The sequence below is a fragment of the Schistocerca gregaria genome, chromosome 11 (assembly GCF_023897955.1).
Source record: "Schistocerca gregaria isolate iqSchGreg1 chromosome 11, iqSchGreg1.2, whole genome shotgun sequence".
In the NCBI taxonomy this organism is placed as follows: Eukaryota; Metazoa; Arthropoda; class Insecta; order Orthoptera; family Acrididae; genus Schistocerca; species Schistocerca gregaria.
This window is the reverse complement of record NC_064930.1, coordinates 55,595,332-55,609,015: the sequence shown is the minus strand read 5'-3', so window position 1 is coordinate 55,609,015 and position 13,684 is coordinate 55,595,332. Positions and strand designations below refer to the sequence as shown.

At 46.3% G+C, this 13,684-nt stretch overlaps 2 protein-coding genes across 2 annotated transcripts in view; one reads left to right on the top strand and one right to left on the bottom strand.

The window, feature by feature from the left end:
• LOC126295016 (uncharacterized) overlaps positions 1-12,188 on the bottom strand; it is a 169,109-nt gene extending 156,921 nt beyond the window's left edge. Inside the window, exon 1 of the mRNA XM_049987268.1 lies at positions 11,938-12,188. Coding sequence (XP_049843225.1) covers positions 11,938-12,036 — 99 coding nt within the window. The 5' untranslated portion in view covers positions 12,037-12,188. The remainder of the gene's footprint in view (positions 1-11,937) is intronic.
• The window catches only part of LOC126295113 (speckle-type POZ protein-like), a 623,042-nt gene that overhangs the window by 51,622 nt on the left and 557,736 nt on the right, over positions 1-13,684 (top strand). The window lies entirely within an intron of this gene.

Sequence of the window (13,684 nt, the reverse complement as noted above, 5' to 3'; positions counted from 1 at the left end):
AGATACTGAGTTGCAAATAGGCACAACAAAAAGTTTTTTGCCAGTAAGGTGTTCGTCAGAATTAGATGACAAACACACACATACATGCTCATGCAAATACAAATCACACACAAGACTGCTGTCTCGAGCAACTGAGGCCACACTGTGAGGAGCACCACCAGTGCATGATGGGGGTGGTGACTGGGTGGGGATAAGGAGCAGGCTGGGGCGGGGAGGGGGAGGGATAGTAGGGTATGGGTGGTGGACAGTGACATGCTGTTGGGGAGTGCTCAGGGATGAGATGGATAGAGGCAGCGTAGAGGGAGGGGGAGGGATAGTGGGAAAGGAGAGAAGTTAAAAGACTGAGTGCGATGGAGGAATGAGGGCAGTGTAGTGCTGGAATGGGAACTGAGAAGGGGTTGGATGGGAGAGGACAATGACTGATTAACTTTGAGGCTAGGAGGTTTATGAGAATGTAGGATATATTGCCGGGAAATTTCCCACCCTGCACAATTCAGAAAAGCTGATTTTGGTGGGAAAGGTCTATATGTCACAGGCTGTCAAGCAGTCATTGAAATGAAAGATCTCGTGTTTGGCAGTGTGCTCAGCAACAAGGCAGTCCAATTGTTTCTTGGCCACAGTTTGTTGGTCACCATTCAGGCAGACAAACAGCTTATTGGTCATCATTCCCACATAGAATGCAGCTGAGCTTGTAGATCACATGGCTGGCTTCACAGTTAGCCCTGCCTTTGATGGGATAGCTGATGTTTGTGACCTGACTGGTATAAGTGGTGGTGGGAGGATGTATAGGACAGGTCTTATATCTAGGTCTAATACAGTGGTATGATCCATGAGGTAAGAAGTTGTGTAGAGGTGGATGAGTTACTGTGTGGGTTCTGTGGACAGCAGAAAACCACTTTGGGAGGGGAGGGAAGGAGAGTGGGTAGGGAATTTCTCATTTCAGGGCACAAGAAGAGGCAGTCGCAACCCTGGCGGAGAATGTAATTCAGTTGCTCCAGTCCTGGGTGGTGCTGAACTATGAGGGAATACTCCTCTGTGGCCAGATGGTGGGACTTTCTGAGGTGGTGGAAGTCTGGAAACATAAAGCGCATGAGATTTGTTTTTGTGCAATGTTGGAGGATAATTACAGTTTGTGAAGACTTCAGTGACACCCTCAGCATGTTTTGAGAGGGACTGATGCAGATACAACCTCCACGAGTGGCTAGTCTGTGTGGAAGGGACTTCTTGATAAGGAAGCTATATTTGGCTGAATATTTGTGACAGTCTTTTTGTTCTGCCTATCTGCATCTCTTTTATATGGTGAGTAGCAACTCTCCTTTTAATGATATTGGTATGTTTGGAATGAGGTATAATGAGCCAATTATAACACATTCAGCTAATGATACACAGCTTGTTATTTGTCATCTGTCCAGTTCTTTTTCCTTGATTTTTCCACACATCACCTCTTCTCTGCTTCTGACTTCAGATTGATCAGTCTGTGAGAGCATATAATGGGCTATAAAAATGAACACTATTTACAACAGTTTCTTCTAGTAATAATCAGTTTGGTTTGACCTTTTGTATGTGACATGATCTTGAAGAAGTAAAACAATCTCCATTATGGATTTGTTATAATGACCTGTTTTATATGTCTTTTGTCAGTTATGTCCTTGCTCGCCACAACCACCCAAAGAGACTGATCAAAGAAATTGATCTTATGAATTTCTGTGTGTTGGAGGAATGGGGAGGTAGAGGGATCTGCGGGTATAGATTTATCATTGAGCCAATATAACAGAATTTAAAAATAATTTGATAGTAATCAATGAAATCAAAATATTTTGTGATTGACTCTGCAAGGGATCTGAACCCTGTCACATTCATCTTCTGTCGTAATATATTTGGTTGCACGGATAAGAAAAAACTTCTGAAACAGTACACGACATGAAAGCCCCATGTATAACCGGCAGTCAAATGGAAACAAAACTAATTGAAGAGTTAAGTTAACTGTGTATTATTTAAGAAGTAATCACCATAGTTGTGAATACATTTATGCCACTGTGAGATACTTGGTCAATCCCTTCACAGATAAATGTTTGTGGTTGCCTACAGAACCATGACTGTACTCATGTGAGCACCTCTTGGTGTGAAGCAAATGGATGGCCAAGAATGTCTTTCTTCAGCACTTTAAAAAATATGGAAATAACATGGGGAGAGTTTGGGACTGTATGGAGGTTGTGTGAAGGTTTCCCAGCAAAAGTTGGCAGCATAGTTGAAACATTCGTTACTTCTTTAGTTGCTTTTATATGGATGTTATATGGCAAACTGGATAGAGGGATTGCAGAGGATCACTTCGGATTTTGAAGAGGAAAAGGAACAAGAGATGCTATTGGCCTGTTACAAACTATAGGGGAAAGATATATGAAACATGATAGTGAAATCTCTGCTGTTTTTATAAATTTAGAAAAGGCTTTTGACAGTGTTCAGTGGAACAAGTTGATGGGTATTTTGAAGAGATTTACACCAGAAAGTAAGGATGAGGATTGGAAATGAAATGTCAGAAGGAAGCAGCATTGGATGAGGTGTTAGATAAAGTTGTTGCGTTTCCTCACTGTTGTTTAATGCATACCTTGAAGAGATTATTGCGAAAAGCTTAGATGGGAAAAGAGGTATATCTATTGGTGGAAAAAGGATAGAGTGTATCAGATTTGCTGATGACATGGTTTAGTGGCAGAAAGTGAGCGGACAGTGAATAACATGCTGAAAGATCAGAATAAAGCTTGTGTGGAATATGGGATGCAAATAAACACAGCAAAAACAAAGAATATGGTCATCAGTACCAGACGCAGACTGTCCAATATTAAAATAGGACATTCTACCATTAGCCAAGTAAATGAACTTAAATATCTTAGAAGCACAATAACTGGAGGACTCAAACCTCCGCCGGGACCAGCCGCAACAGTCCAAGACTGCAGTGCCTCAGACCGCTCTGCTAATCCCGCGCGGCAAAACGTTAAAATATAGAGCATGGAGAAACTGTGTGATTGTGCAACTGTTACGTTCATCTGTTGCAGTTTATGTGACGAGCAAATGTGTTTTCATCATTTCCTTGAGAGTGATTAGACTCACATTCTGATGAACACCTAAATTGGATAAGGAGGCACACCTCACTCACTTACCAAGTGTACAAATTAGGTGTGTTGGTAAGAGATTCCTGTCATGTGACACAAGTATTTTCACTAGTGGTGTGTATGACATACCAGATGTGTTTCATGGCAGAGGGCTTGGTTGACTTGTTGCCTTGTCATCAAAGGTTTGCGGTTCCCATTCGAAAGCCGCTACATTTCGGTTGCTAATAGAGTAGTTGTGTAGAATCAGCTGTCGTTATAGGTCCCTTCCTTACAGCTCACTGTTGTAAACAGGCGTTACACCACAACACAGGACAAATTTGAATACAGAGCGACTCTCTATTGCATGTCTTGTCCTTCGAGCATCCAATAGTTCTATTTTGCGTTTTTTTCTTAAGATTGGCATAGGTCCTCCTTGTTCTCATGCTTCATCTGCATCCAAGTTTTAACAGGCTGTTCACTGGGTCATCTTACCACTAAATCTGCCGGACGTGCGATTTGGAGTTTCCCTTGTCAGTGAGATATATTTATTAACAGGTTTATGTTGACAAGGTCGGTCCACAGATGTCGCTGCATGTTGCGCATCCTGTATCGACGATACAAGCACCTTCATTTGAGAAAATACCAGATTTCTCCAGTAGTACAGGGATGGAACTGCTTTAAGCAGCGTCACGCGCAAGAATCAGGCAGTTCCCATTTGAATAGCGAAATAGCGAGCTGGTGATTCTTTCTAAATGTAATCCGAAGAACTAGAACGCGTCAGTAATGTTTGAAGTGTTTACTGCGGGTATATATAGCGTGAAGACTATAGTGACGTGTACACTCTCCTGCGGTACTCCACAAGGTTACCGACCTTCGGTTGTGCCATTCCAGCACTAATCAAAGCGCTAGTTTTTCAGGTGCCAGCCAGCCAGCCAGCCAGCCAGCCAGAGGTACAGCTGAGCAGAATCAGCTGCTGCAGCAGCAGCTGCTGCTGCTGCAGCGCCATTCCTGCCAGTCATCGTCGGCCTCAGCTTCTGCGCCAGCAGTGTGGGACTCTGGTTGTCGTCTGTCTTCATCCGTCTTCATCTGTCCCAAGTTTTTTCCTTCTTCTTCTTCCCCTTTCCTTTTTGTCCTGTGTCTTTTTGTTTATCCTTGTCGTCATGTCAGGCCCCACCACCACCATGACCACTACCACCACAGCCACAGTTTACACGTCCCCCTCTGCCGCCACCACCACCATTACATGGTGTGCCCAGTCACAGCCCCCCCTCTTTCCATCCCTCCTCTTCTCACTCTCCCTTCGCCTTCGCTTTTTGTCGCCCCCTCTCCATTTTCTTCCTGCTGCTCCTCTCCCTCTGATCCTTTCCCCCCACTCCACCAGCCTGTCACTGCAGCTCCAGCTGGGGTGGTGGCCCGTAGGGCCACTGCCCACACCCAACTCTCCCCATCGCCTTCGCCATCACTGCCACCACTGTCGCGTTCACCGTCACCATCTCTGGCGCCGTCTGCTGCGTCCACGCCAGGACCTGCCCGTTCCCGCCACCTCCCTATAGCTCCCATCCCTCATATCACCACCCAGCCTTCTCCCGCCGTTAAACGCCCTAGTGGCCCCGCCACCTCCTCCGCTCCCAAAAAGGCCCTGCCCCGTCCTCCTTCCCCCTCCCAGGATGCCATGGATGTCTCCCCACCTGCCCCTGCTCCCTCCGCTTCCTCCTCCTCCTCCCCCCCTTCTTTATACAAATACCTCCTCTCTCATCCAGATCCTTCCATTCTCGAGGCCCGGAATCTCTCCCTCCTCCTCTGTCAACACGTCCCTGGTGCCCCCATCTCTCTCCTCACTCCCAGACGGGATTCCGTTCTCATCTCCTCCCCCAGCCCTACCATCCATACTGACATCCTCTCCCACCTCACCATCACCTGTTTTGGCCGCAACGTTTCCCTCACCCCTGCTCTTTCTCCATCTCCAACCCGCCAACCCCAACCCCGTGTTGCCCACCGACCCACACCGCTGTGACCACTCGGCTCAGTCCGTCGATCACGGAGGAGGAGGTGTTGGCGGAGCTCAAGGCGCATCCCACACTGGAGGTGCGGGCGGTCCGCCGCATTTTCAACTCAGCCTGCCCCACCCCACCCACTTTATGCGGGTTTTCTTCGAGGACACCCCTTCCATTGACCATCTCTTGAAGGAGGGTGCCCTTTTCTTCAACCAGCGCTATAAGGTCGACCCCTCCCATTCCCCTCCTCAATCCCTGCACTGCCAGAGGTGTCTGCGCTATAGCGCATACCCAACAGCTGAGTGCCGCGAGGCCCCCAACTGCACTTTCTCCAGCAGTGCCCTAACCTGCAAACCTTCCCTTCCTGCAATCTCCCCCATCCCACCTACTCCCAAAAGTGTAAAGCTCAACTCTCTCCGACCACTCCTGAGCTCACTGTACCTGTCTATCCTCTGGACGCTCCCACCCCTCCTGGCAATTCCTTCCGTTCCCCCCCCCCCCCCCCCACCCCAGCAGATGGTTAGACACTGGACTCGCACTCGGGAGGACGACGGTTTAATCCCAAGTCCGGCCATCATGATTTAGGTTTTCCGTGATTTCCCTATATTTCTCCAGGCAAATGCCGGTATGGTTCCTTTGAAAGGGCACGGAGGACTTCCTTCCCCAATCTTCCCTAATCTGATGAGACCGATGACCTCGCTGTCTGGTCTCCTTCCCCAACAAACCAACCAACCCCTAGCTGAGGAGACATCATCAGGTTCCTCACCATTGTCTTACTAAACGTCCACAATTTCCAGCTCCCTCACACCCTCCAACAGGTCTCCCTCATTTTCCACTTGAAAATGTATGCCACCTACTCCAACAACCAGGCCCATTTCACCTTCTCCCATCTTGACACCCTTGTCTAAATCCCTGTCATGGTGCGACAGCACCTTATCCTATTCTACCACATCCGCTGCCTTCCCCCCAACAAGAATCTCTTCCTGCACACCCTTACCACCCACCACGTGAACCCTTCCTCCTCAATGAAACGTTCCTCCAACCCCACCACATTGACCACACATTGCCCTACCTCCTTCACCGCTCCGATAATCCTCTCCCGATTGAGCGTGGCGGAGTTGCCATTGGTCACCACCGCCAGATCCCAGTTCGGCTCCAACCTCTCGTTCCCGACCCCAATGAATACCTGATCCTTAGTCTCCTCTTCCCTGGTTTTACCGTTACCTGCGCCACCATCTATGCCCGCCCTAACGTCCCCATTCCCTACAACTTCCTCTCCCACATTGACCGTACCTTCTCCTCCTACGTGATCGTCGCCAACCTCAACATCCATAGTCCTTCCGCCGCCCAGTTACGGCGGTGGCATCAGTTCCTCTCCTCCCTTCAAGGGGACCTCACCCCATCCCCCAGCACACCCGTCCCAAATCCAACTCCACTCCCGATGTTATCCTTTCCTAATCTAACCTCCTTGGCCGCATAACGGTGGATGTCCTGGAGCCTATAGGTAGCGACCATCTCCGTGTCCTCCTCACCATTTCCGATGGTTGTCGCCCCCACCCCGACCCTCGTCATGACCCTCCCTCAAAGTACATCCATGACTATTCCTGTGCCAACTGGAATGCCTACCGGGATACCCTCTCCACCCAGGTTGATAGCCAACCCTTCACCTACCACCACCCTTATGACGTAACCCATGCTGCCACCTTTCTCCAGCAGACCTCGTCTGAGGCCATGGAGGCCCACGTCCCTACTGTCGCCATCCACCCCCACTGTCCTACCTTACACCCACAGGCCGCCCTCCTCCTCCATGAATCCTGTCGTCTCTACCGTGCCTACCTCCACACGCGTGACCCGGACACATGACGATGCCACTGGCAACTCTGGCAACACATTCGTAATTTCCTCGCGGCCAAGAAACGCCGGGACTGGCGGCAGACATGCACCCGTTTAAATGCTATCCTGCCTATCAACTCATCCAAGTTCTGGTCCGCCTTCCGTCGCCTTACTGGAACTAAACCCTCCCCCTACTATCCTCTTCTCCATGATGATCACCCCTTCCCTGACTCCCTTATTAAGGCCAATCACTTTGCCTCCTACCTCTCTGATGTATTTTCGATCCCCGACGATCCCCAGTTCGATTACTCCATCTTCCTGGATGTCAGCAATCGAACTGACACCTCTGTCCCTCCCCTCGTGCCAGGTTTCCAGTACTTGGACACCATTGCACACACGGAACTCAATGCCCCTATCACTACACAGGATCTCATTGCTACACTCCACACCAAACCCAACACCGCTCCTGGTCACGATCGTGTCACCTACCGTCACCTTCGTGAAGCTCCTGTCTCTTTCCTCTCCACCCTAGCCAGGCTCTACAATGTAGTCCTGTCCACCGGTTACTACCCCGACCTGAGGAACACCTCCCGTATCCTCATGTTCCTTAAACCTGGTAAACCGCCGTATGCCGTCGCCTCCTACCGTCCCATCAGCCTTACCTCGGTCTTCAGCAAGGTCCTGGAATCTATCCTCACCTGCAGAATCCACCAGCATCTCTGCTAGCACCACCTCCTTCCCATTACCCAGTGTGGCTTTCGGCCATCCTTCTCTTCCGACGACCTTCTCCTTCACCTCACTCATCTCCTATCCGAACAGCTTAATTCCTGTTGCTCTTCAATCTTCCTCTCCCTGGACCTCAAACATGCTTCACCTCACTCATCTCTTCTCCGAACAGCTTAATTCCCATCACTCTTGAATCTTCCTCTCCCTGGACATCGAACATGCTTATGACCGCGTATGGCATTCCGATCTCCTCTTCAAGCTCCAAACCTTTGGCCTTCAATTAATTACATCCGTCTGATTGGCTCCTTTCTCTCCTGCCGTCCTTCCTATGTCACCATCTATAACACGGATTCCTACACCTTTTTTCCTTCCGCCAGTGTGACCCAAGGCTCTGTCCTATCTCACCTTCTGTACCTTTTATATATGGCGGACATACCATCGCTGTCACCCCCCGTCCACCATCTCCAGTTTGCCGATGACACCGCCTTCCTGTCCCTTGCCCCCACCCAGCAGTGCTCCCAACACCTTCTCCAATCCCATCTTGAACGGTTCACTGCTTGGTGCAACCAGTGGTTGCTCAAGGTCAATCCCTCCAAAACCCAGGCGATGATTGTAGGCAAAACCACCCCTTCCTTCCGCCTCCTTGACTTCTATCTTACTGCCTATGGCCGTCCTATCGCCCTTACTCTCACCCTCAAGTACCTTGGCGTCACCCTCGACCGTCAACTCTCCTGGACCCCACATCTCCGGACAATCCAAGCCAAGGCACGCTCCCGACTCTGTCTCCTCAAGCTCCTTTCTGGCTGTACGTGGGGTCTTGACCCCTCCACCATATTCCACACCTATAAATCCCTCACCCGCCCTATCCTTTGTTATGCCCATCTGGCATGGGTCTCCACCCCTCCTACCTTTTACAAATCCCTCCAAATCCTTGAACGCCATGCTCTTCGCCTCGCCTATCGTATCCGTCTCCCCTCCCTCACACGGATCCAGTATGATCTCATTCCATTCCCCCACCTCCTCCTTTTCCTTGAGAGGGTATGGATCCTGTACGCCTCCCGCAAACTCGACCCTCCTCACCCGCTTGTCTCGCCCATCCTCTCCCGCCCCCGCCTTTATTCCCCCGTCCCACCCGGTCTCCATCTCTCCACCCTCCTTACCCTCTCCCAAGGTGTCTTCCGCCAGCTCTCCCTCACTGATGATGTCCTCCTTCCCTCCATATACCCCTCCTACCAACTTTGATCCTCCTTTCCTCTTCCTGTGTCTGTTCCTTTGGGCACCCTCCCTCCCTCCTCCCTTTCTTCCCACTCCTCCCCCGGGCTTCCCCTCCCCTGACCCTCTACTCCTCCTTCCATTTCCTCAGCCACTGGCGTCTTTGTTCTCCCCTCTCCACCCCCCCCCCCCTCCCCGCCCTTCTTTCCCTCTCGGCAGGTCCCTGGACTCGCACATGCTATGTGGACTTTCACGCGCCGGAGATCATTGCCATTAGTGTCTCGTGTGTGCCGTCATGTTTAGTGTTCAGTGTTCACCGTTGCACTCCATAGTTCACTTGTGCCAGACTGGACCTGTTCTGCAGATTAATTTTTACTTATGATGATGGCAGACTGACATGCTAATACTAGCAATGAATTGTTCTCCTTGTGAAAATAATTAATTTACTGACTGGACAAAAATATATACAAAAACTTGTCAGCCACACAGCAGGAGCAGCACTAATTATATATTTACTGATGAACATAAAAGACTATTCCCCTAATTTTATGAGATTGGGGTTTCACAGAGAATTTGTGATAACAAATTGATTTCTGAAAGTATTTGTATGGTGTGTAGCCATGTATGGAAGTGAAACATGGACGAGAACTAGTTTGGACAAGAAGAGAATAGAAGCTTTCGAAATGTGGTGCTACAGAAGAATGCTGAAGATTAGATGGGTAGATCGCATAACTAATGAGGAAGTATTGAATAGGATTGGGGAGAAGAGGAGTTTGTGGCACAACTTGACTAGAAGAAGGGATCAGTTGGTAGGACATGTTCTGAGGCATCAAGAAATCACCAATTTAGTATTAGAGGGCAGCATGGAGGGTACAAATTGTAGAGGGAGACCAAGAGATGACTACACTAAGCAGATTCAGAAGGATGTAGATTGCAGAACGTACTGGGAGATGAAGAAGCTTGCACAAGATAGAGTAGCATGGAGAGCTGCATCAAACCAGTCTCAGGACTGAAGACCATAACAACGACAGCATATGTGTCTCGAGTAAGTTTTCTTTCATCACTACACTCTTCCCAAGAACATAACCATGAGATGAAGCACTGTAAGAATTCTTGTATGCGACAGGATTTACTAGTCACTGGTTCTTGGAAAATATTTCTTAACCTCTGTCCCTTGAGTAATGTTTTTACATTTACAATATTCCACCAACAATTTATTATTTTTATGAATGTTGCAGTACTTTCCCAGTTGCTAATTGCTTTCTTTGAACCAAATGTGTCCAAAGCAACAACTGTCATATCATTGAAAATACGCAACACTAACTTGACATTTTGGCGCTCAGTTGAGTTAGAAAATAGAGACTTCAAAGTTGAGGAACTGCCATATTGCAGTAGTTCATCTATTTCTATCAAGTGCAATTCTTTCAGTGCTCCAACACAAGACAAACCTCCCTTCACACTGTCACTGAAGTCAGGAAAACACAAGATCTGCTCCTTTTGGTTAAACTAGTTATTGCATATACACTTCAAAATATGGACAGTGTCCACAAAATAATACAATGGGCTATTTGGAGAAGACTGTACAGGGTGATCGTACTTTACTTTCACATCTGGAGGAGTAGAAAACTTAAGACACTGCTTTCTTATGAACTGCATTATTGTCTGCTACTATACCAACCACCTCAAATCCAACTGCTTCTAATTTAAGAATGACTGCTTTAATGTAAGAGAACAGAACATCACCCTGAATAGTATGAACTGGCAGAATAGATACAACATCCTTGTAAGGCGATTCCATGCTCTGAACCATAAAAACATAGGTGCTGGTTGGACACAAAATTTTTTCAGTGTTAAAGGCACATACTACAACATTTCCAGCTTTGTAATCAAGATGAGACTTCAGATGAGTTTCATCCATCAACAGGAGCACAGTTTTATCATCTGAGGATAAACTACATACTTTATTTGTGATGTAGCCCATAAACTGATGACCCTGTTGCTCAATGATGGGATTTGTTGAGAGTTTACTACAAAGCCTTGAAAGGGTGTTAGGACTAGGCATAGAAAAACAGTCAGTGTTCCTCAAAAATTTGTAAGCATGTACTAGTGACCACATTATCATGGAGTTAGTATCATACCTAAATTGAGTTGAACTTCTGCACTTCAAGACTGAAATCTGTTCCTTCAAAAATGTAATTTTAGTTTCGTTTCCTGGCAACTTCTCTAATAAATTTTGCAGTAACTGGTCAATTAAAGACAAAATGTTATCCACAGGAGCCTCAGAACTATTATACAGAAGATAAATGTTCTTAAGAACATCACTTACCACCTGTATGTTACTTACTTTCATGGGAAATTTCATGTTTCCAATACATTTCACTTCAATATCATTATTGAAGACACTGAGTAATAAATCAGTGCTTATAACTACTTGGCAAAAAATTCTTGGGTAAGGACTATGATTTAGTAACACTATGCTCACACTGTCAGATTTGTTTATCACTACCCAGTCACTGTGGTTTTCACACTCACTCAACTTTGTTCTCATTTGTTCTAAACTATCGAACGATATTGCATCAATCATTTTCGCATGTGTGTCCACACTTTCTTGGATAGCAACTCGAAGAGCACGATTTCCTAAACGCCCCCTACGAATTTCTTGGTCCTCTCGTACTGCAGTTTGATGACTCGACAAGTAAGATGGGCAGCCAGGCAACTTCGATGGGATAGCATCTGAAAAATTAATAACGAAGTATGAAACCGATCTCACAGCATATAAGTGAAATACAGATAGTTCTTATGCCACTGTACTTTACTAAGAGCGTGTTACGTAACTCACCTTTTCTCAAGCGTCGACGATCCAACGGTGCTGTCAAGAGTATACCAGTTTTTGGGTCATACATGCTGGTACTGCTTACAATATCGTCCTAGTTCAAATGCAGTTCACATGTCTAAAAACAAGCATACAGTATGAGATTATAAATACATTCTTCTGTTTACTGTATTTTGTTCAGGTGGACTACATTTCAAGCAACTACCACACACTAACCAAACAAATACACTGATACCTACAACAGAGTTCTTACATGGTGTCCAGCCTCGTCAGATGGAAAATAAAATACACTGACTTTAGGTCCATTATCGTAATTGCCCGTGCAATTCGGCATACAACAGCTTCGGGGCATCGTCAGTGAGTATAGATCAAATAACTACTCACGAAATGCACAGAATACAATATGGATATGCTACGAATCACTTGTGTCGGTATCTAGCTTCTCAGACGTCACAGGCTCACGATATGAGGCCTTATTTCTATGTGGCATTGACGCAAAGCGTGTATCTTCTCTGCGACTCGGCGCTGCAGTCTGACGCCGAAATAGCTCCCATTCCCGCCGCTGAGCGGCGCTAATGGTAGCTCAGTATAAAAACTCGGCGCATCGATCTGTCGCCGAAATAAATCCCTTTCCCGCCGCTGAAAGGCGCCACTGGTAGCTCAGTGTTACAACGCCGTGTAGAATTTAAAAATAGAGAAAGCGCAAATAATTGCTGAATGTAAAACAGGAAATTATAATTCACATATATATTGTTGATTGTATTTACTATTAAGGAAACATATGCCATGACTGAAGGACCAGGAAAACATCTCTACTCATTCAAATCACCAAATCGTTCGTCTATATAAAATAGTTTGTACGCTCACCTGCGCTGCGCTGTACATTGCCAGCTTCCAGTCTGATATGTTCAACAATTTTTGGAGGGTCAACGAGCCCTATAAACAGGACAATCAGAGCTGAAATTATTATATGTCATTGATATTCGTTTGTGGCCCGATATTTGTAAAGAAACTGTCATGAGATTTTCGCATGATCATGTACGTAAATTTCACAATTTTATTATGAATTAAGAATGCTTCGATATTAGGCATAGAATTGTTAAGGCTTGCAGCGAAAAAGTAGAAGCCGCGGTGAATTTGCGTTTCGTGCAAGTTACATCATACCCTGCTTCCTATCATGGGCAGAACAAATACTAAATTATTTTTTAAACTGGAAGTGATCTGTCTGCAGTCTCGAGAAAACGGATTCTATAAAAACCACTCCGTCATGAAAGTACGTGCCAAAGAAAAAACCAGAAAGAATTAGGCATAAGGCCCACATATCTCACAAACTGTTCGAGCTTTCGGAACAAGATTTTTGACAAATGATAGCACACAAAGATCAGAGTATTTTGCCATATTATTATTATGCGAAACTTTCACATCTGGTGCGACAATGAAGCAACTAAGATTTTTTCAATGCAATAATGTAATTCTTAAGGACCATCCATATCCGGTGAAACGAGAATTTCTGTGGGTTTTCTGACAAAATAAGTAAAGATTTTTGGCGTTTATGCTATTCTGAGAATGGGTTGTTTTTTAATCTGTTGACCTGACTTGCCCTCAGTTACTAGTTTAATAACACTCTGTTTCATGATTCTGTCGCAATTTCAACTGTATTAGAATGTTAGTGAGATGAATATTTGTAAACTAATCTGTGTTTCGACAAAAGAAGCTGTGTTTAACATGGCAACAAGAGAAGTTATGTATTACTCAAAACTGGTCATAGTTCTTTGTGAATCCATCTCTCCTCTACTACCTACTTGGTATGACTGACAACTAGAGACGTGACCAGTGGTGTAACATTTCCAATGGCTTCTTCTTTCAGCATTTTAGCCTCATGGAGCATATTCTCAGTCGCTTTTAAAGTAGCGTGATATGGATAAAGGAAGATTAAACTATGTCCTTTGGCGTCAGCCAGATTGTCACCCTGGTACTGTGGGGCTTTCTGCTCGTACAGC